General features: G+C 36.4%; 1 protein-coding gene across 3 annotated transcripts in view; it reads right to left on the reverse strand.

The window, feature by feature from the left end:
• Positions 1–557: 557 nt before the first annotated feature.
• The window catches only part of stg1 (stargazin-like protein), a 76,186-nt gene continuing 51,558 nt past the window's right edge, over positions 558–25,185 (reverse strand). For 2 of the 3 annotated variants that reach the window (XM_074088628.1, XM_074088627.1), the window contains exons 2-6: positions 8,427–8,547; positions 6,702–6,940; positions 4,528–4,620; positions 2,908–3,048; positions 558–1,559 (exon numbers count right to left, since the gene is read on the reverse strand). In XM_074088628.1, the coding sequence (XP_073944729.1) occupies positions 769–1,559; positions 2,908–3,048; positions 4,528–4,620; positions 6,702–6,940; positions 8,427–8,530 (1,368 nt within the window). In that variant the 5' untranslated portion in view covers positions 8,531–8,547 and the 3' untranslated portion in view covers positions 558–768. Of the gene's footprint in view, positions 1,560–2,907; positions 3,049–4,527; positions 4,621–6,701; positions 6,941–8,426; positions 8,548–11,348; positions 11,524–25,185 lie in introns of all 3 variants that reach the window. The other variant, XM_074088626.1, reaches the window with a different exon arrangement.

A 25,185-nucleotide genomic window follows, 5' to 3' on the forward strand; every position in this document is an offset into this window, starting at 1 on the left:
CGACGTGTTTGCTGATCGTTGGAATAGTGTATGTGATGAGATGAATGTTTAAGGTTCTGTGAGATGATGTATGCACGTGTATCCACCTGTACTTAGTTTTTTTTTGTTTTGTTATATACTTTTTATTTTGTTGTATTTGTCATTAAATTTCTTTCTCTCATCCCTGTGTTTGTCTTTGTTTTACTGTTATGCTGTGTAAGTTTCTTTGAAATAAATAAATTAATAATCGGCAAAGCCTGGCGTGCTCAATTCAAAAAATTAAAATTAATTTTTTGTTGCATATCGCGTTGTACATAAATTCTTAAAACAGGTAAGATAGACATAATAGGTAAGTTATAATAGCTTTCTGTGAGGCCTTGCCTTTTAGCTTTGCAACTCGACTAGCTTATCGAAAATGACACTTACGGTTTTCACAGAAAACTGACAAAACTAAAACTTTTCTCATTACATTAGCTATAATGCCTACCATATTAATTTCAATCCAATTAACACAATCAACGAACACACTAGTGTAAATTGGTTAAAACCAGGACAGAAAAGAAATCCAACAACCAACATACACAATGGCAGTGTTTATTTCAGGAAATGTAACAGTTAAAAATTAACTAATAACAAAATGCTATTCACGCACGCTCATAAATTCGAAAATCACTGTTCTTAAATTCTAGCTCGCACCTTATGTGCGACGTACACTGACTCAAACAGTACGTGAATTGTCACTTATCACTCAACGATATGCTTTTTGGTGGAGGTGTAGGGGGTGTGGGATCAGACGGGTGTGGTGCGCCGGTAGGGGTCGGTGCCGACGGCCCGGTCGTGCCGTGGCGCGGGTTCCGCCGCGTCCCCGGCACACACTCTGGCCCCAGCGCCAAAAGTCACTAGCTCCTCCTCCCGGGAAGGCGGAGGCTCCACAGCGGAAGTGTCCAAGAACCTTCCACTCGCAACTGACGTCTGCGACTGAAATATCGAAGCGCTCCTCAGACCACTCAACGTATTTGCACTCTGAGGGACCTCTTTGAACTCCTCAAAGTAATTGTCACACGCTGTCGGCCGTGGCGCAGCGGGGAAGCCATACAACGTTGAAGTAGATAGATCTTTCAATGATGCTGAACTTAAATTTATTCTTCTATTTTTATGTATAGAACAGTGTGGCATGTCGTCCCCATCGAAAACGAATCGACGACGCTCTCGCGGCGTTGCGGCGGAGGACCCGCTCGGCGGGTAGGTGTCCCGTTTCATCATCCGTCGCTCTAAAAGTGATGAATCTCGCTCTCTAAAATCTGAGAATGCATATTCCCGATCCCAGGCCCGGCCATCGGCTTTGGCTTTTTCTGTGAGCTCTGTTATCCAGTCTTTTTGGTACCATTGAAGGAACAGAAAAATGGCTGAGGTGCCCGCTAACTCTACGGCAATGAAGCCGCTTATGTACAGCCCAAAAGAGTAGCCGTAGCTGTACGACATCCGCGGGGTTGCGAAAAACGTCATGTAGTGTAGTTTGTGATTAACTTGCGACTTGAAGACTGATATGTACATGACGATTCCGGTCAGCATTATCAGTCCTGAAATTGACAAAAAAGAGAATTAAGTAGGTATTTATGAGAACGCATCATGAACTTGGCACAATCTAGATTTCGGTATAAGAAAACTTTGCTTAACATCCTTAATTATTTGTATCTTTAAGGATTTAGTTCGTGATAGTAATGCTAGTAATTTGAAAAGTTAATACCACTCAACTCAGCGAAAAGTTTGCAAAATGCTGGCAAAGTAAATATTAAGATAAAAAATATTAAGATGAAAAAACTACAGCCCAAATAAAACAGTAAAACATAATTTTACAACGTAGAAAACTTTATACATAAATTACGAATGCGAATGAGTAAACATCACTCGATTTAGCTGAAAAAAAAAAACAAAAAAATGTACGAATAATACGAATATAGCATAATATAGAATATATGTAGAATAGCAACCGCCATAGTGGAATTTGACCAATAGAGTGATCGATTATTTGGGCTATCCAATTCCGCAACTTTTGAGTGATTGATAGTTACACTATGCTAGCAATAGTCTTTTTGCGATAATTTTTCATGCATTCCCAACATGGAACAAGTTTAGTTAAGTTATTAAAATTATGATACTATTATACTTTTTTATAAACCACTATGCCATGAAACTTTATGCCTTTACTATGAGTATCAATAACGAACATAATTGCTTGCCCTATTCATAAAGCCTACTGGCCTGACTGATTCATAAAGTTATCCAATCAAAGTGCAGAAACCGTCGTAATATAGTCTGACCAGCGAGTCCTGACACAAGCAATGTAAAGTAAACCTTATTCTGGCAATTCTAAAAGTAGTTAGGTAGTTTTGATTTGAATTGAATTATGAAAAATGTAAAGCTAGGTCATCACATTCGTACGAAAAGTACGAATACGTGAGCGAAAAGGACAAAATAACAAAAAAGGAATTTGGACCATTCTATCATCAGTGTCCGTGATAAATAAATCAATTATAGGTAGTCAATCTTTTTAAGGATAAATCTGTGCTGTCTCTACAAATGATTGCAATTGCTTGTGTGTGCTGTGAAATGTATTGTCAATCCCACTGGTCAATCCTGTTTTTTTTTAATTCTCCGCCATTTTTTTGCTTCACGACTTGCTGGTCAGAATCTACTTGGGTGGTTTTTTTTTCATAAAACTTATAGGCTACTTCCACTCTATTAGTTAAATCCTTAATTCTACTCGGTCATTTTAGGTGCGCAGTGAAAGTGAGCTAGGCCCATAGCTTTTAAATAATTAATGCGAGTCTTTGATATATGTAGATATTAAAAAAACACGGACCAATCAGATAGAGTGTACATTAATATCCCCCAGATGGCGCTACATGCTTTATTTTAGCATCTTACCAGATATAATGAACAGCACTCCAGCAATGAACGTGCACAGTCGTCGGCCCTTGACGCAATGGCCTAACACGCAACAGAGAGCACCGAACGCCTGCGTCAGTACAGCCAGTAGCAGCGGAGCAGCAGAACGGGTTACTACATCTGAAATTATATTATCATATCTCAATTCGGGGTAAAGTACCTGGCCGAGTGAGTGAATAGCGCTCGGTGTCTTTCGAGATAGTTCAGCTGTTTGTCAAACAAAAGATGGCGCCACACATTAAAATTAAAACAATATCTAAACGCACTACAATGCGTCAGAAGAACTATTGTTAAGGTACTGTTACACATGTTAGTTACTAGCACGAAAGCATGCTACTATTGAGCAAATGCTATCCGCTAGCATGTGTGTATAGGATGCGCTACTATTAAGCATACTTTTTAGCGGCATACAGGTACTGCCGGTATTAGCATGCTTATGAACATGCTTATTAGCAAGCTAGTAATGAGCGTGTGTATCAATAATTTTAATCTCAACATTCATCATCATCATCATCCCAGCCTATATACGTCCCACTGCTGGGCACAGGCCTCCTCTCAGAACAAGAGGGCTTGGGCCAAAGTTCCCACGCAGGCCCAGTGCGGATTGGGAACTTCACACGCACCATTGAATTGCTTCGCAGGTTTGTGCAGGTTTCCTCACGATGTTTTCCTTCACCGCAGCTCGTGGTAAATTTCAAATGTAATTCCGCACATGAATTTGGAAAAACTCAGAGGTGCGAGCCGGGGTTTGAACCCACGACCCTCTGCTTGAGAGGCGATAGGTCAAACCATTAGGCCACCACGGCAATCAACATTATTCAAAGTTAATTGCCACATCTAGGTCTAGTCTAGAAAATAAACTGCTTAAATCGAAAATACAAACTGAAATATAGATGCACAGAAAAACCAGAAAAATAAGACCAGCGCTGGGAATCGAACCCAGGTCCTCGGCATTCCGTGCCGTGTGCTATACCGCTACACCACCGCTGGACAACGATACAGACACGAATTTCTCCTATGCACCTCATATCTCAGCTTGTGTTGTTTCTTATTTAGCCACTTAAGCAGCGACACTAGCGACATCTATGCCGCAGCCCTCATCGAGAAACTTTTCGGCACTCCATCGGAACTAACCGCTCACCCGGACAAGAGATATCGTTATAAAGCAATCAAATTAAGATTGTTTTTTTGGAATCTTTTTGTATTTTTATTTAAATTCCAATTTTTTGTTACTTTTACGGTCATCCCGTAAAACCTATATCGAAAATACAAACTGAAATATAGATGCACAGAAAAACCAGAAAAATAAGACCAGCGCTGGGAATCGAACCTAGGTCCTCGGCATTCCGTGCCGTGTCATACTTTTCACAGTCATACTTTAAATTTAGGTTCTTATACACATTAAAATAAAATTCTTACTGACATTAATCAAAGTTTTGAGTTTATTCATTTCTATCCAACAAACACAGGCAATTAATTTATCTTTGTAATGTTAGTGTAGAAACCTAATTCAACTCACGCATTCGATCCTTGGAAACTTTTAAACAGTCTAAATTTAATTTTATCATATTTCTATAGTAGATTATACGAAAAACTTACAAGGTATAGCATTAGTTGAGTCGATAGGATCTGGTGCGTACCGCGATAAGGGGAAGTAAGGGATGTCCACACATCGAAACACTGAACTGCCAGCTGAAATGGAAAAGAATAAAACATGAAATTATTTATTTTAATACTAGGTTTTAGGTGGAGATAGCTCCTAGTGACCTTAGGCATACATTCGGATATGGTCACCGCTTTGAGCTTGCATAACTTTCGCTCCTTTTCTTCACACTTTGTTAGGAAAATGTCATGCTTTAGATTTAAATTGTAACCTTTATTGTAAAGAACAAAGTATACGTAGTTATAGGTACATTCAATTTAAAATAAAATTCGAATAATGTAATTTGAATACAATTTCTGTATTTTTTTTCAAAATGCTAGAGCCATAAAATAAAGGTTGTGTGTGGGGGAAGAGGCATTTTGAAATATTTGTATGATCTACAGCTTGTAGAGCCGCTGGTTAAGTGCATTCCGTGCGTTTTTTGCAGCTATAATTACAGTTGTACTCGTAACTCGTAAATACTCGTAATTGAATAATACGCGTGTGGTGTCGGGTTAGAATTACACCTCTCCATTTCTTCTGTGGATGTCGTAAGAGGCGACCGAGGATATAGGTTAGGTATACCATAGGCGACGGGCTAGCAACCTGTCACTATTGTACCGTTTTTGTCGAACTTAAAACCTAAAATTGCTAAAAGTAGCTCCAAAGCGGTAACGTTTCGTGCGCTCTGCCTACCCCATTTGGGAATACAGGCGTGATATTTGTGTGTATGTGTAGAATAATAGAAAAACTTTACATCTACATCCGCACAGTTCTTCACCCACAACGTAACATACCTAGTACCTACCTACCTAGCTGCTCCACATAAATACCGACCGAAATCAAATTTTAATACTGAAAATGTAACTATAGGAAATGAAGTATTCATAAACGTCGGGGACAGTTAACGGACGCATCAGCGGACTTTGCAAATGGAATGGAAGTGGGGCGGCTGGTGTAGTTACTATGGGAGCGTCGTACAATGCATTTCCTGCTGCGGAAACAGACGCATTGTAGACCGCGACGTGCGGAAGTTTCGACGGCACATTCTATGCGCTCTGTGTGCTGCTGTGATTTTGATATGGTTGTGACCATTGAATATTAAGGCTGTTCTTCTATCACTGATTTGCTAAGCTGTATAGCTAAGGTTGTGGCTGTAAGGGCTATCATTGTTTTGGCTGGCCTTATCACGGTATGGTGGAAATGGTAAGCAATATAAATAGCGTCAAATGTGATATCAAATGTGACAACTTTACCTTCTACGGTGACGATTTTTCGCCGTTTGGGACGAACGATTTTATTTTAACTGTAAGATTGTTACAAAAGTAACCTAAACTAACCCATAGGATTCTACATTGATTCTACAGGATAGTCCTGAAATATATCCCGAATAAAACATATGACACAATCTCATTTTGTGCAAATGAAGTTTCAACGGAAGAGGTTGAACGTGAGAAAGTGAACTTGACCGCAGAATGCAAAGTCCGATCAAACGAAATAGTATTGTTAGTGTTCCGTGCCTTAAATTTGTCTGCTTCAGGTTCGAGTAAAGGTGTGTCGGAGTCCGAGTTGGTTGAAGCCGATGGACAATTGGAACGAATGGTTGACGAAAAGAAGGATTTGGACTCGACGCCTGAAAGGGGACGAGAGATTGGAGATACCGAAAAATAAATAAAATAAAATCGTTGGTCCATATGAAACTGTTGGGACATAAATCATTTGGGAAAAATATTTTGGATGAAAAGCCGCAATTTCCCAAAATGAGCTAACAGCAACTTCAGAAGAAATCTTTTATAACGTTTTAAACTTTCGTGATTTTCACTCATAGTCAAAATTCCACAAACAGAACTTATCACGCTAGTTTTAGTAATATTATCTCGTCGTTTCGACTACGTTACAGTGCCAGTGGAAGTGTGGGGTGTCAAGTATGCCTAGCAGCGCGAGTCCTTCGAACTACCCGCACTTGGCCATTTTAATTTGTCAACCTATCCCATTTTACTCGTGTGTTTTAGCGTGATAAGTCCTGTTTGTGGTATTTTGACTAGAAATATTTTATTCAGAGTTACTAACAGCCGTAATAGCTGTTGAGCTAATTTAGAAGCAATACAGGTACTTCATTAGAACTACTTACGATCTGTGTGACAGAGCCTCCACAAGCCGGATACAGTATGTTTGGCGACGAGGCTATGCCTCCCTGTGCCATTGTAAGAAGGGTTGAGCATGTTTTCTTCGGTGTGCAGCCAGTTGTTGGTAGTTACAGCGACCAGAACGGCGACCACCGCCGTGCCGGCCGACAAAGGAGTCAGGAGCCAAAGACACGCCACTGAAGAGTCGATTTGCGCCACTAACGTCGGCGAAGGGGGTAGTGGTCTGAAAGTCATAGAAAAAAAGCTTTAAATAAAAAGCTTTAAATAAAATGCTACTCGAAACCATTAAAACACCCGGGACTTGTCACGAAACGAGTAATGTTTACCTAGATGTTTCAGTGACATTACATTGAAATAGAAATCATTTATTCGTGACAAAGTAACGTAGCATAACAAAAAGGTATTAAACATGAAGAAAGTTGTGTCACGAAATCATCATGTCATTGCATTGTAGTGTAGGGTGGAGTAATAGTTAAAAGTGAAAATCATGAAAGTTTAAACCATTTATGCTTCTCCGCTGGAAAACAACTCAGTTATTGCGACAGATGTATATTTCCCCATCCCCCATTTCTTGCACGTAAATATCCGTAAATATCAAAAAACATCACACATATCCAACTAACGCCAACCATTATAATGTGCTAACACGTTTTAAGCTCTATGTATACAGGTATGGTTTTCCAAGCTTTAATGAGTACGATCGTCATTTATCCCAAAGCATGACGTACTAACTAGTAAACATTGAAACATCCAAAATTACTCTTATTTTTATAAAAAGGTGTCCTTAATAAATCTTTATTGCTTCTAATTTCGGTGCCTCCAGTTAGTGAAGAATAACATAACTCTGTAATTAGGTAATACATTTCAGGAGAGCGATTTTTAGTTTGAAATCTGTTTCAGCGCAGAAAGCAGAGACAGCTTATATGTAGCAATCTTGGAGATAATCAAAGATTTTGCTAAGATGTATCAAATACCACAAAAAATATGCATAACTAGCTTAAAACCGTGTAATGATTCAAGTCAAGCGATGTATTATTGATGTATTCACAGAAAAACTAGCTATGTGGCTAATGTTACTATCAGAGCAACTGCTGCTTCTTGTTATTATTGACTATCTTTGATCTTATCATAATAGCCCAGACTTACGTCATCGGTTAACATTATTTAGCATCACTTCAAATGTCAACGACAAGAAATACCTATACAAGGAGAAAAGTTTTTAGTTCGAAAATTTTCAATTACCCTATCATCACCTTAGGGCCTACGCAGTTGGCGCTGGTACACGGAGCGGGGGTGGGTACAGTTATAACTCTGCTCATACTATTTTTCAATAGGTGTCCACTACACCCGCTCCGTGCAAACCACGTTAGCTATCGTAGGCCCTAATTGCAATAAATGTGGTGCAGGCTTGAACGCATGGCTCGGCCTTGGGCCGTAGGCATAATATAATTAGTTTAGTTTATAAAATAAATCAGGTGGAGTAGACGGGTGCTTGAGTGGAGCCAAGAACGGGACACAGAAATGTGGGTAGGCAACCGATGCCTTAGACTGACGATCTTGTTAGAGTGGCTGGGAAGAACTGGATGCGAAGGGCACAAGACCGAACGGAATGGCGTGCATTAGAAGATACCTACACTGAGCATTGGGTGGATAATGGTTGAAGAAGAAGATGATAAAATGAATAATAATAAAATGTGATGTTGAGATACCTGGGCGGGCGGCGGCTTGCTATTGCACCGCTGAGCGTGGGCGCAGGCTGGCGCGCGGCACGCGGCAGCGAGGCGTGCACGCACTGCGCACCCCCGCCCCACATACCTTCCTTGCCTCTCACTGAAACAACAACATTGACTTGTCACGCTAACACACACGAGTAATATTTACCTAACAACACAACAACACTCAGTTAGTTAAATAACTGTAAATCAGAGAGTAGTTGCTGAATAGGTATCGACAGTAGAATCGATTGTGTTTGTGTTTTTAAATCCTGTTTAAGGGTTCCGTACCCAAGGGCTCCCAACAACAAACGTGATTTTTTCGCCGTTTTTTGCTCGATAGTAATAACGGCAACAGGTAGACGCTTGAAATATTCACAGAATCTGTAGTTGTAAAATCACTTTAAAAATAAATAATTAAATTAATACTCGTAAAAAATAAATATTTAAGGGGGCTCCCATGCAACCAATTTGATTTTTTATTGCCGTTTTTTTTGCTAATATCTAATGTTGTATTATGCCCAGTCTAAAAGTGACCAATGCAACAATAGATAGAAACTTTAATCCTCAAAACAAAATAACATGGCTCTATACACGTTTTTGATAAAAACAAAGGAATAAACAAAGGAAAGGTATAGGAATAGGATGGTGATGATAGATCATTTAATATTGGCCGTTTTGCTGTCAGTTCGATTTTCTTCAAAGACTTCGGTTATATTATAGCTCATTCTGGCGTCAGTTTAGTCCACGTTCAGCCCATTCTGGTTTGAATGACGACAGTATTACCGTGTAAGTAATCCTTTCAGGCTGACGGACTGATGGTCCAGACTGATCAAAATCAAAAGCTGCGGTTACACGCTCAGTCTGGCGTCAGGTAAGTCCGTAATTCTGGTAAAAATGAATGATCTAAAACGCCCTAGGATATTCTAAGAGAGAGCTTAATTTTCGTCAGTTCGGACCATCAGTCCGTCACTCCGTGAATATTACACGATAATTCTTTTTTTTATTCATCTGGATGGCAAACGAGCAAGTGGGTCTCCTGATGATAAGTGATCACCACCGCCCATAAACATCTGCAACACCAGGGGTATTGCAGACGCGTTGCCAACCTAGAGGCCTAAGATGGGGCCTAAGTGCCAGTAATTTCATCGGCTGTCTTACTCTGCACGCCGAAACACAACAATGCAAGCACTGCTGCTTCTCGGCAGGATTAGCGAGCAAGATGGTGGTAGCAATCCGGGCGGACCATGCACAAGGTCTTACCACCAATTCTGTCGTCATTCTGTGAATATTACACGAGAATTAGAGTGTAACCGCAGCCAAATGTTTTTAATAATATTCGTGATCCGATTTGAATGACACAAAACCACTGATGAACCGAACTGACCCTAGAGTGAGCGTGTAACCGAAGTCTTAATTAGAACCTAACCTAACCAACAAAAAGTTGGAAAACCCCCACCTTGCCACTTCAAAGTTCAATATCTCAAAAACGGCTAAACCGATTTTGATAAAACATGTCTAAGAACCATCGCTAGAAAATCTGCTTTCAAATAATAAAACTGCATTCAAATCGGTCCACCCGTTTAAGAGCTACGGTGCCACAGACAGACAGACAGACACACATAGCGGTCAAACTTATAACACCCCTCTTTTTGCGTCGGGGGTAAAAAACGGCGACACAACTGACAAATAAGTACAAATGTACAAAAAAGTGTAGTTAGAAATTGGATAAAATTATTGAATTAGCAAAACTCGCGAATATTTAAAAAATAATGAAGGTATTCGAAAATTAATGCAATGAACTAAATTAAAATGAAAAAAATATATTCGGGGTGTCTGAGGTTTTCACTTATTTAATTAACACCTTGTATGCGCATTGAGAATCTAGAAACGTGTAAGTCCCTACACAACTCAAGTAAATGATAGGTATATAACATAACATGCTGCACCCTTCTTGTCAGTGTTTCTTGTGGTGTTCGTAAAGTTGGTCTTGTACGACATATAATATATTGTTTGCTACAACACGAGTCCTTTGCCGTCGTGTTTACGTGAAACATGCAGAGAATTATTTCAATAAGATTCACGGACCATTCATGTGTTGATAGTCAAATTCAAGGTATGTCGGCCCTGTTTTGAACCAATCTGTGGTTTCTTGTCGAGACGAGCTTTAACAGAAAGCCAACCATGAACTGCGTGTTAAATAAGTACGTTGTTGTCTCTCTATAGATTTAATTAAAACTATTATTAAATTAAGTTTTTAAATGAAGATTAGTACCTAACACTTATGACCCACATCTCACACGACGAAATGATTAAAAACAAATGAACACTAATCTCCCTATTTCTCCTAAGTTTCCAGAATCGCACCGTATAAGTAGTATAAACAGTTGGGCTTAATTGACGTTGTACCTTAACAACTCGATTCCCCCCAACAACAAGTACTGTACTGGTACTGTTGCATTGCCAATATCTATGATAATCTTACTAATATTATCAGTACTAAAGTTGGGATATTTGGATGTTTGTTGCTCCAACACGCAAAAACCCACTTGGATCATTTTATTCCCAGAACGTTGCACCGTTCCCATGAGATACAAAGTATGTTTAACATAAATATTTATTTCGTATTATTTATATAACAATTTGCAGTTATATGTAGAGAAGCGGGACCTCCTAACACGGTATCTATAGTAACATCTTGATGTTACTGCGAGTATGTAAGATATAAAACTAAAAAAAGTCGCAGACAACAGCTAGTACAATTATAAATCAATAATTAATACATAGTCTCCTTGGTTGACTCGCTTTTTGTACCTGAACAACATCATAAATTGACATGCACGAGATTATGACATCAAACAATATGTTAAATTGATGGCTATACTTCAGATAAGTCCCTATATGTATGTACTGAATTACCTGTGTAACAAAGTTTGACTCCCAAAACTCGAGAACTGACAGGAGCATGCACTCGAGTCCTCGACATCTGTCTGTTTCTGTAATGGCAGTTCGATTCTAGTTTCGATTGGTCCACACATCCGAGCTCTACTCGGGGGAATCCAAACAAGCTGGCATTTAGCGAACAAACTCTTGTCTACATTACGCCACGTAGGTATTCATTTGGGGTACCAAAAAAAAAAAACAAATAGGAACATCAGTAATAAGCTTGTTAACCACTTGTACTAACTTTAAGTGTTAGGGCCTGTTTTTAAACAAAGATGGCATTACTTTTTATCTGACACTTAAAGTTAGTCGACAAGTGGTGAAACAGGCCCTTAGTGTTGTAAACTGTCATTATACTACTTTACAAACAACGTGCGACAAAGATCTAAACGAATGTGACCAAAACTTGACTGACGTGGCTATCTTGCAAAACCTCATTTTGTAAAGTTCGCCGTGAATGACCCTATTTCGTATATTTTTATTTATGGATTTCAGTTTATATTTTTGGAATAAATTAAAAGAAATATAACATACGTAATAATAATAAAATTCCCTCTTGCAAACGTCACTCACGATCGTTTAACCAAATAAGTAGCTATATTTTCTCCTTAAGTCCATGGTAGCAAAATACTGATAGTATCAAAATTTGAACTGAATTCGGGGCTTTGAGCTAATGCACCATTAGTTAATAATTTACAATGATACGAGAAATACTGACCATAATCACAGTAAAAATCTAGTATACAATCTGCTAACAATAGTAAAAATTACAACAGTATAGAAAAACTGTGGTGGTGGTTGGCCTCTGAACTCAAGCAGTGAATGGTTGGTTCGAACCCGGATTTTCACTTTTGAGCTTTTCGGAATTCATATGTGAAATAACTTTTGAAATTTACCAATAAGCTTTTTAATGAAACACATAAAGAATCCTGTTAAGCAATTCAATAGTGTGTGGGAAGTTTTTATTCCGCATTGTGCATGCGCAGAAACTATAGCCTTAGTCCTCTCAATCTCAGAGGTCTGCTGCCAGCAGTGGGACGTGACTAAGTGATTTAAATGAACAAAGCACTAAATCACTCAAGCAGTACAGTCTGATAGTAAATAATGAATGAGGGCGCCACTTTCGTATTAACAGTCTCATTAAGGTAGAGCGCTTGACTATAGTAGCAATATTTTATGAGTACTTTTAGTTTTCTTCTCTATATTGAAGAATTATGGGACGCTACTTTCAACTTTTTCGACGGGCGCGCTTGGGCGAGTATAAGTTCAACGAGCTTGTACATATTTTATGTGTTATATGTTACTGGGTTAGGTATACCTACACTGTGTTCGTGATGACGCGATTGACGAGGCCGCAGTAGCAATAATGTTAATGGCGGTGGACACGCGACGCGAGCCACGGGTATCCATCTCGCTATTAATTATAGTTATCAGTTCACATATTACTTATACATTAATATCGTTAATTAATATCAGCAATAATAAACCTAGTGGTTTGGACGGGCTTTATGGGTAAAATAAAAACCCAATATACTGCCACACTCATATGAAAATATAGTTATAAAAATATATTATCAAAATTGCCCTGCTTTACAGAATACGTGTAGGTTAGCTTAGAAATGTTCAGAAGGTAGAAGGCGACAGCTGTCAAATCAAAATCTAAGCAGAAGATCGTGGATTCGCACCCGGGCTTGCACTTCTCGGTTTTCGAAATTCATGTGCAAAATTACATTTCGACGCTTAACAGGAAAAATTGACAAAGCGACATTTTTTTAAGATAGTGAGTTATATCTATTATGGTTTATTCTATCTATAACGATTTAACTTTTGGAGATATCCGTAGGAGCCAACATTTCAGAATTTCAATCTAACTGCCAGATCTATTGGTTGACATTACATAAACATGTTTGGAATAAGTAAATTTTACTGATTCCAAACATGTATATACCTAATTCACTGTCTTAAAAAAATGACACTTAGTCAATTTCTCCTTTCAATTGCAAAGAAACCGGCACTGAATTTTAAAGGACTTCAATGGTACGTTTGATTTTCCCAATCCACGATTAACCAGAATGGATCTGCGTGGGAATTACAGCCCAAGCTGTCTTATTCGGGGAGGTCTGTGACCAGCAGCAGTGGGATGTTTATAGGCTCTCCAGCTTATTTATCTCGTGGGCTTTTGCTAACATTCGCTTTTGCTTAACAATACTCTCAAAATCTAAAATCACAAACGTGTGAATCCCCTCTTAATCTCTGATCATCCGGGATCGAACAAACTCGTATCAAAGACAATTCTATACTCGGCCATATCTATAAATTCCACACGATATCCTCTAAAACTCAATCGATTAATTAAATCAAAGGGGCGGAAGGAGCCGTAATTAAGGAATAATGGCATAGTTTGGCCAAATAGGCCGACCCTGTGCCCTATGGGTACCATAAACCCTTTCTTTTTTGTGCACTATATGATCAGTGATCAGTGATAAGTTAGCGATATAAGTTTTTCATATTTAAATTGTCTACTACAATTGTTTATTGTAGCACAATTTGTTCTGAATTTCTAAAATCATCAAATTACTTCTAATATAATAAAATAATAACCTTCGTTGTACCGAGTAAGACACTACTAGCAAGGAATGTAAAAAATAATAATAATAATATCATACAATATAAAATTCAAGTAAGAGTAAGATATACAATTTTGTCATGGTACTAATCTCTATCTCGGATGCCACGCGGCACTATGAACACAAATGAGGCACATGACACAAACCAACTATTATAGCAAATTTACTTGTAACAATAAAAGTAAACATGATCGAGCTATATTATAGTGTACTTTAATAACAATACATTAAAATGACTCTTTTATATTAAACACCAACCCATATATAGTAATCAGTACAGAAAACACAGCAAAATAACGTAAAGTTTAGTAATACCGTCAAAAATGACGAAACGTTATTTAACTTCTCGAACACTTTCGACTTTACAGAGCATTCGATCAAAAAATACAGGTCTGTGTTCATTCAGCGTAAGTGATATGCGGAAATTAGAAAGCTCGCCTCATCTCGGCATGGGCCAGAGGTTGTCGGTCCTTGGGGTCCTAATGACCGAGCAAACTTCTCGAATTTATGATCTCTCCGTGATTTGATTCCAACTCTTGAACAGTTTATTTTAAACAATCTGATTTAATACTGTCATGACAAATTTTAACAACCACGCGTTTCCGTTTATGATATCAGTTAAATAAAATACTTTTTCACTTCTCATGCTCGTAAAGTTCGTATTTATGCTCTAGTGCATAAAGTAAAATTTCTAAGTTTCTACATATTAATTTTACAATAATTATTTAAAAAAATACATATTAAACACCCAAGACCCGAAAACCAACATAATTATTTTATATAAAACTAAAAATCAATCAAATTAATCAATATAAATCAATAAAACAAAAAAAATATGATTATATAGTAATGCATGAATAATAAAAGGTACATAGTGGCTGAACAATTGTTTCCACTGTTGCTATTTCATTTACTCGCCGTCAAAGTGAAAAGCAGAGTGTATTACTCGAGCATCAAACCCATTTTCCCCTCGACGTGTCTATCCACCCTTGCAGTACCGGCTCGGGTGGCTAAATGAATGTTCTCGGGTAAAATGGCTCGTTTTATGCTCTTGTTGTACAATCTAATATTAAAGGAAATGGACCATAAACAATAACTTTGCTGACACATTTATAATTATGTTTAACTCAATCAGAGTTCATCATCAGAGCAAAAACAACATCAATCTGATATAAATTTACTGTCATGACAAATAAAAGAACTTTAAATTAAAGACTAACTAACTTTTAATAATTAAATAAAAGACTCTTTAGTCGAAAATAAACTATAAACAATTACGCTGACGCGTTTAGGACTCAATTAGAGTTCATGATAGAGCAAAACAAACTTTTACCATGCTACAGTCACCAGCATTAATATCTGCCACAGCGGAGCGTGCAAAAATATCTGACACGTCCTTCCGTCCCTAGAAATAGAGTCGTATCAGATATTTATGCAAGCTTGTTGTGTCAGATATTGGTGCTGGTGACTGTACCAGATGTTAACTAACAACCGTTCACCATGTTACCATATTATTATCTTAAAGTGTGGATGTAGAGGAGAAGGAGAAATGATTAGGGGGAGGAGGAGGAGAAATTATTAAATATAAAACTACTGCAGCTTATCCTCAAAATAAAGTTTTAATTCTTTTTAACTCTACATATACCTACCTAATTTATAACTTTATCTTTCTCTCCGTCGTGAAGTTAGGTAAAAAAAGAAGCATCACTATTAAAGAGTTTTTAAACCAGATCATTATTTTTAGAGAAGTTAATATTCATACATAGCAAAACAGATAACTAAAGTCCTTACTATAAAGCATAATATCTCGCTAAACTACATGCATAGCAGAGAAATAAAGGATCAAAAAGCAAAGTAAAGCCATGAAACGAATGTTTACGTAACGTTCTCTTTTGAACGAGCTCTACGCAGTTAAAAATAAAGAAAAAAACACCAGCAAAGGGTCCACAACGATAAAATAACAGCTAAAAGAACAAAACGTGATTGGGGTGTTCCAATTTCAAACAGTACGCTGAATAAATACGTACTCGTATTCTGCATACGTACTGTTTGTTTACTTGGTACTGGCTTGCAGTCTGGTTTACATTGTGCATAATTCACAATTTTATTGTACATAATGTAAAGTGAACCATAACAGTAAGCATAGCAGACAATCATAACATCAGAAATTTCGGTTCCAAATTTCAACAAACAATTAATTAGATACTGTAAAACTGAAAATACTAACGTCCCAGTTTGTTAGTTAGAAAACAAATCATTGAACAACTCGAAAATACAAACTGTAACGATTACACGTTTATTCGTTTGGGCCATCGATATATGTACTCTCTCTTTATTTCTTTCATATAAAATGATTCATTTAAAAATATTGATTTAATACTTAACTGTTATTAAATTAACCGAACCCAATGTACTGTATTCGACTTATAATAATATCAGATGGATGATATCGCACCGTGTACAAGGAAACTAAAATATTCAATATCTCACAAACCTACATGTATAACACCAGCGTCTTAATAAGAAAAATAATAAATAAAGATACACGCAGCCATATAACTTTCACGAAACGATCACAACTACAAAGAACACGCACTCGGCAAGCTAACAATATAATACTCCGTCCGCCCAGAACACTTTATGGGAAAAAGAACATCATGTACGAAGGAGTTCAAACTTAAAATAAATTATAGAAGGAAGTCAAAGATGCAAAGTCAATCATGGTTTTTAAACAGCATATTTTAAAAATACAATAAAAAATAAGCACTCCTTTATTAATTGCATGAATCTCACTTTGTAATATATTTGAACGAGGCAAATTAATACTAATTATAATAACAATAAAAAAATAGGTAATAATAATATCAAATAAAAAAAATATACATATAATTATAGTAATAATAATAATCTTGGCGAAATTAACAAATTACTCCTTTCATGACTTCTTCCAATCCCAAAACGAGCAAAATAAATAAATAATAATATGTAATAATAGTTTAAACCACTCACAAGTAACCGATAATTAACTAACGATATATAAAGATTGGTTTCTGGCATTCAGTAGCAAGTCATTTATAGTTAAAAACTTACTCGTCATTACCACCTATCCGCTTTAGTTCATAGATTTTTGGTCGCCATGTTTGTGTGGTACCCTCGCTTACCTAGATTTAAGTTAAATTAATATTGTTTTTCTGTATAAGTGATTTGTAAATCTTTTGAGAAAATAAATATCTTAAGCCATATTATGACAACCGTACGATTTCATATTTTCATAACTACCAATTAAAATTGGGAACGAAAAGTAAAAGGATTGCAACCAGTTTCTTAGTGAGCAACAGATGATCCTTTTGTAAATGAGTAATGTTTCAGAATAGTAACAGTAATCTTATCATGCCAAATGGGGCGTCGGTCGATTTACCATACACTTGCGACGGCGAAGCATAATGAGTAAGCTATCTTTACGTATATATAGAAGATAACATCATCATCATCTGCTATAATTTTAACCTCACTTCTATTTCAACGACGCCAGGAAAGGAAGGCTTTGGCAACCACTTTTATGTTACTACTTAGTCATTGAGTAAAAGCTCTAGAGAGTAGCTTGGTGTTCACTTCGTTTGACGACCAGTTTGCATAAAGTTACGTTGCTGGGCTGCGATGCTAACGAGTTATACTTAAATGATCGATCGAATATCGCAATGTACTTACTGCAGCTTGAAATAATTGTGAAGCTACCTATGTTTGTAAATTAAGTTTCCAATAAAGTATTACTGGCCTACATCAAATTATTTCATAATTAAAATAATAGATATCTCACAACTGTAACACTCTAGGTAGCAAGTGAGCTGTGAGATTCTTCACAAACATTATAGTATTATCTGCGATTTCGCATGCATGAATTTCATTTATCTCTTTTTAATATGACGACCACAAAACCCGGTACTATAATCGTGATATTTTTCTGATTTTCAAGGACTTTCTGTTTTTTTATATGTTTATTGACATTATTTTCTTATACGTGTTAGAAAGCAAACAAATTATGTGTTATAGTTGTTAACGAAGATCGATCTCCGTATTTAGTTTCTTAGAAAAAGCTTTATTTACCACGACCTTTACGGCGAAGGATAACATCGTGAAGAAACCTGCACAAAACTGCGACGCAATAAAGTGGTGCGTGTGAAGTTCCCAATTCGCACTGGGCCCGCGAGGGAACTACGGCCCAAGCCCTCTTGTTCTGAGAGGAGGCCTGTGCCCAGCAGTGGGACGTACGACGCTGGGATGATGATGATGATGATGAGATAAAAGTTATACCTGTGACAGATAAATTAAAACAAAAAAACGGCACCATAAATATCTGGTTGCATAAAATTTATCAATGATTGGTGAAAATGGCCCTTAATGTGCGTTAAAACATTTCCATCTAATAGAAATTTAGGGGCTTATTACGCCACACGTGGACATTTTAGTGTAGTGAATTTATCGAGACATTAGGATGAATCCCGGGCCCTTTGTCGTTGGTTTCTTAACAGAATTCCGCTCGAAGCAGGTGGCCATTGATATTCAGCCGCCGTGTCCCAGGGTTAGCGGCGAATTTTCGTAGCAACGTAAGCTTCATTTCTTCGTAAACTTACCATTTCCACGACCCTAGATCCGCAATGTAATAATGAGAAGGACGTCGATAGTAAAATTCAATTATTTTCTCCCTCTGTCCATGCTTTTGTCAACATTACGGATCGCCCGCTTTTTTTTATTATTACATGGTTGTTATTACAAAGCTTTTAATGCTCAGCTTTGTGGCTAATTCGATTAGATTCGTCAAATTTATTCGCAAGCGATTCCGCTTTCCTGTCTTGCTCACTGTATGTATGGTAATAGGTGTAATGCTAATGAATTTTTATGTCACTGATTTAAATACCCATCTATTTTAATTAAAAATAGCAAAAGGGGAGATTTTGGAACGATTTGAACGTGCGTGCAAGAGGTTGGTGTCATATTGTGCCAAAGGGGTCTTTTTCATTAGTGAGACAATACAATGTCATTAAAAACAAACATTTCATTATTAAATAAGGCCGTTTGATACTGGGAAAAGGCCCTATTCTTTTTTTTGTCAGTTATCAAATTTACGAACAACAAACACCGATCTCGTTGATAAGTTCGTGATTGATTGCTTGTTAATTGAATAAAAGCAAATCAAATCAAAATTTTACTGCATTGTTTTGCGGAGGAGCTTCACACGAGGTTTCACACGGGTGTACGTAAAATGAGACTTAATCTACCCAATAATCATTTTCTGCTTCAATCACTCAATATTTTTATTCACATTATTTAAATCCGTTTTTTTTTTCTTATCAAACAATTTTTCAAAAAATGTCTTCCATCAGATACTTTTCCTGACAATTAGGTACAAATAGGTACAACAAAAATATAATACATATTTTTTCAATTCATTTTTTATTACATATTACGAGTAAAAGAGAAGATATGTTTTTTATTGGTTAGATAGTAGGTATATTAGATGTACTACTAACCAGGGCTTTCCATCAAGTCTAAAACATGATTAGTTTTCCTTTCACAGCAAAGATTATGCTAACAAGACTTTCTTTTGGCACAAAACCCATTCACATTTTAATAGGCCAGTTCAGAGACCGTAACTGCTTTGCAATTAATGAGCAAAAGCCTACTTGCGAGTAGCTATGGCGCGTAATTGTGAATAGCAATTAATGTCAAGGTATTTTACCGCAAATTTAAGCTATTACGTAATAAGACTACGTAGGTAAATGTACATAATAAAACGAAATGAGAACTCTAATAGTTAGTGACATGGTGCTTGAAATACTTAATTCAAAGAAACAGTATCTGGGCGACCGAGCTTTGCTCGGGCTAAAACGATAATTAGCGTTTTCCCAGAGATAAGACCAAGTTAGATCGATTTCTCATCCCCGAAAACTCCCACATACCAAATTTCATCGAAATCGTTGGAGTCGTTTCCGAGATCCTGGAAATATATATAATAGGTATATACAAGAATTGCTCGTTTAAAGGTAAGATAGATAGATAGATTTAAGTTTCTGTTTTGACATATATTTTTTTGGGGTCCATATTGGCTCATATACAATTTTTTATTAGATTATTTATACCGCTAATAATACCGCTTTGTAATCATAATCATCATTTCTCCGAAAATTGAGTCTTATATATTTTAAAAAGAATTATTTTTACTACTACCTACATTGTTCATAAAGATACATATTTCGTTTTTTTTTACTCATAATTTCATTAACGAAATCTCGTTATCTATACGCATAATCTTACTTGGGAGAATTTCTTAATTTATAAATTTATTTTATATAATCATTTGTACTCATGTGATTAAAAGCTATATTATTTAAACTGGACGTATATCGGAACGTACCTACACAGAGATTATGATTTACATTGGAGGGTATGCCTACTTTAGTCCGACCGCCTATTAAAGCGGTAGGCTGCTAAAACATCACGATTCGTATTTTTGTTGTTCCTATACCATGTTTGTGTGAAATTATGTTCGGTTCTGGCACTTCGCCGGCCGCTGCCGCGGCAGGCTCGCTTCGCTCACTCGGCTCGTGCACTGAGGGTCGCAGTTCTACCTAACACTCCTCCTCGCTTCGCTCGTCGTCGTACCTAACCAGACCTGCCTTATAGAATAGGTAGAAACATCGAATTAAGGAACCAATATTATTTATTAGGGATAAATATAATAATTAGGGTATCGCAGTTTCGTGACAAATCTAAATTAAAAGGACGGAAAATATAGTTTCCATATTATTTACCCAGATATTTGCATTTAAAAAGCCATTAACTTGTATATATGTATGAATAGATTAGGAATAAATAAAGGTATACTTTAAAACGTATATAATACTTACCAAATTGTATTACCTAAAATCGATATAATAATGATAAATTATAGTAATGATAAATAATACATAAATTGTAGTAACAGAGGTATTTATATTAAATTACATTATGAATACAATAAATTCGGAGTTCCAATGATTATTGTCTAAAATAAAAATATATAATGATCATTAGGATGTAAAATTGTATAAGATACATTTTCGAAGTTTCAATAATCGAATTTGCAATTTTATTATGAGCTTTGGCCCACCCATTTTTTTGTTATCAATGTTCGCAGACTCGCATGGTTTGAAAGAAGATTTTTTAAAGCATTGTATGCCATTGTATATATGCATAGTAGCTGCCACTATTTCTGACTTTTAAACTTGTTTTATGAAAGAGCGGGGCTTCCTGATACAGGGGGCTACTACGAAATTAGAAAATCGAAGTTCATAATATAGTACCGTCCCTTTCACTCTCGTTTAAAATACCATAAGCGACAGCGGGACGGTACGATACGAATTTCGATTCCCAACCCTTAATATAGGTAATGTAACAATGTTATTTTAGTGAATTAAACATTTTAATTTTTTTTTTCAAACTTACTCTTTGTCGGTCCCTAGCTGAATGCTCCTCTCATCCACTTAAAGGTTGACTGGTAGAGATCCGTTAGAGGGATAAGGTCGCTTTTGTACATAGATTTCAACGTTAGTTTGTTGTGTTTGCTTTTTTTTTTTTATACAATATAGGCTTGCGTTATGTTTATACGACAGTGTTTACATTCATACAAACCTAGTTACGTAAACTTGAATGTTAGGTTCTAAATCACATGACTATAAAAATAACCTATCATGACCTTAGCTACCCTTTCAATTGAACAATCGTAAGAAATGACCGCCTCATTCTTATAATGTTACCTTATCTTTCTCTAAGTTACCTACTTTAGCTTAAAGTACAACTCAGAGTATAAAAGCGTGATATTGTAGAAATCGTAACTCTTAGGAGGTGAAGTTATGGTAGCCTTTTTCAAATGCGCTCGGTCCCGGACAACAATTTATTGAAAATTCCTGCGCTGTCGAGCCTAATATTTCTATTGTTATTTCTCGTATCAAAAGGTTAAGGTGGGATTTCACTTATGGGATTTTATTATGTTTTACGTGAGGGTTTGACAATGATCTTTGCAAATTGAATGTGAAAACTTTGAATGTAAAAAGTTTCATAAGGCTCCAATAGACTTAAAAAATGAGAATTAAAAAAAAAACACTTCGTTGCTCGTTTCCTTAGACCCTGTTTACATAATTCCAGTAAATCATTCCAGTAATGTATCGTTTTTCATGATTTTCATTTGTCGTAAAGTAATTTATTTCCTAAACAGTATTTTTCACCTCAGCTCCTCAAACAGGCAAGTTTTGCTATGAGATATCAGTGAGCAAAATCGCATTTTGCTCACTCCGTGTGACAAAGTAACTTTTTAATATTTTTTTTAAATGCTGAGTACAGAAATGTACTTTTAAGTAAAGGTTTTAAATGTGATTATTATATTTGTTTCTTAATAATCGGATTATATTTATAAAATTGTGTTTGTTTTGTAAACAGGTAGGTATATGTGGTTTTATTCTAATGTTACATTTAAATCATGTTCTCGCTGCTGAGTTGAAAAATTGTATGTGTCACATGAGACCAAAGTTTTTTTGCATCTCGTAAACACCCCCGAACGCTCGTGATTCAATTAAAGAAACCTTCGCTTACTCGGGATTCAAAATAAACACTCGCAACAAAAAACAACTTTGCTCTCTTGTTGCACAAATAACTATTTTTCACAATTGATATTAAACTAACCAAACCTGTTGCATTTTATAAGATGATATTTAAAAAAATCCTGAAACAGCATGGTTCTACATATTTTAGGGCAAATCTATATATATATATAAAAGAAGAGACTGACTGACTGACTGACTGACTTATAGATCAACGCACAGCCCTAACCGCTGGGCCAAGAAACTTGAAATTTAGATTATATATTCCTTAGTAGATGTAAACGAGCACTAAGAAAGAAGTTTTTCGAAATTCTCACGGGATAGAAAATAAATGGGATTTATATTTTCACATCAAAATGGCCCTATTTCTGTAAGTATAATTATTAGAACCTTCAAATTTGGTATACAAGTAGGTGATACTAACAGCTAAAAACACTTTTCAGGATTTTTCGAAATTCCCACGGGATAGTGAATAAATGGGATTTGTATTTTCACTTCCAATAAATGACCCGCTTTCCGTCACTATATTTATTAGAGACTTTACATTTGGCATGCAAGTAGGTAATACTAACAGCTAAAAAATATTTCAGGTTTTGTCAAAATTCCCACGAGATAGGGAATAAATGGGATTTATATTTTCGCTTAAAAGTGGCCCTAACTCCGTAATTATAAATATTAAAGACTCCAAATTTGGCATGCAGGTAGATAATACTTACAGTATGTAAAAACTATGTCTAAGATTTTCTGAAAATCCCACGGGATAAAACGAATAACGAGGATTTTATATACCAACTGAATCAGAAAACGCACAAGCTTAACTAATTAAACTAGGGACTGGAGATTTGGCAAGCTGAAGTAAATCTGGTAACAATACAATAATTTAGCAGTGACATTCTGCTCATCCTGGCCAGGATCGTCTCCATAGAAGGGAACTCCTCAAAAGTTGATGGCACACACAAAATACTACATGATTGTTAAATTTCAATGACAATGCGTTTATATGAATACACCACCTGATGTTACTGCCAGGGTCGTCTGCTGATGACGGAACTCCTCAAGGGTGATAGCACAGATACGATATTTTACAATATATAGACTACTTTTTTTAATACAAACTTTCCGCAATGTAAAAATAAGTGATTCAATTTCGGGCCAGATTTTCAAAATTCTTTCAATACTTAATAGAAAGCTACAATGTGTCTCTCATCGACAATTAAGAATATTAAAATAGATCATAACAGTAGGTAAATAATGTCCCGCGGGAACTTTACAATTTCTTGGGATATAATCCTATATCGTGTATATATGAAGTCGCGGGCAAAATAAATGCGTAGTACTTTAACATTTGCTTAAATTCCACCCCTGAATTTGCGAAACAGGGTTTCAAATTAATTAATGTTGATTGATTTTTGAATTCTAAAATTTGCACCCTTTGTCTAAATTAGTCTAAAACAACGTCTGTCTGTATTTGTATTTCCATGCAATCCTCCGAAAAATCAACCAAAACACGGAAAAAGGATGGTAGAAAGTAAAGGTATGTTACCCCAAATTTAACGCGAGCGAAGCCGCGGGCAAAAGCTAGTGTTGGTATAAAAATTAAAATTACTTATGGTAACTGAAGTGACTCGCTTGATTGCACGTCTCATGCAGCAAGTGTGTTTTATGTTACAATTGCCGCTTTACTAATTGCAAAACGTGTCATACAACTTAGGTTGTGCCGACAAAATGTCGCTCGCAAAAATTATTCGCTATATCCGGCAAGTTGCGAACTCGCTGATGAATTAGAAACACAAAGTTTCTAATAGTAATGGGCGCGATAAACGGTGTCATTAAACATAATTACGAGGGCGGCGCTACTAAAGACGACTCAAAGCTGAACCATTAGAATCGCAGCTTTTAAAACTTGAGAGACGTGTGGGTGGTCTGCGCTGTATTTCAAATATTATAAAAGACTATTTTGATGGTGACTTCATTCGGGCTGATTCAAAATTTGTCGTAATTTTTCGTTTCAAAGTCAAAGTCAAAATATCTTTATTTAATTTAGGCTATAAAAAGCACTTATGAATGTGAAAAAAAATCTACCACCATGTTGTGTTGTTCCGTGTTGAAAACCGGCTGAAGAAGCGCCAGCAGGTTTCATCCGAAAAGAGTTCCATCACACCAAACTGATAGCAAAATGCGATTCTTGTATGACATAAGGACTTCCCATTACCTTATTATTTGTAGCTACTTTATCTAAATCTGTTCCAAATGTTCTGTTCAAAGTCCAATCATTTTCTTTAGTTTCCTTATATATTTACCTTATTTAAAATAGAAGCCACACAATTATACGCATTTAAGACGCAAAATTTAGGTTTATGGATTTCGGTAATAAAACACCTTCAAACAAAAGTAACCTGATATATGCAATCGGTCGGATTTCACCGTAATTTCCCGACGTAAATTGCCGGGAGTATGTACATTCGGCGTATTTAAGAGCTAATACGTGAATTAGAACTCGGGATTCTATTTACGATCGTGTGAGCTAAGCTTGTAAGCTTTTTAATTTAATTA

The sequence above is a fragment of the Choristoneura fumiferana genome, chromosome 6, assembly GCF_025370935.1.
Source record: "Choristoneura fumiferana chromosome 6, NRCan_CFum_1, whole genome shotgun sequence".
NCBI classification, from domain to species: domain Eukaryota; kingdom Metazoa; phylum Arthropoda; class Insecta; order Lepidoptera; family Tortricidae; genus Choristoneura; species Choristoneura fumiferana.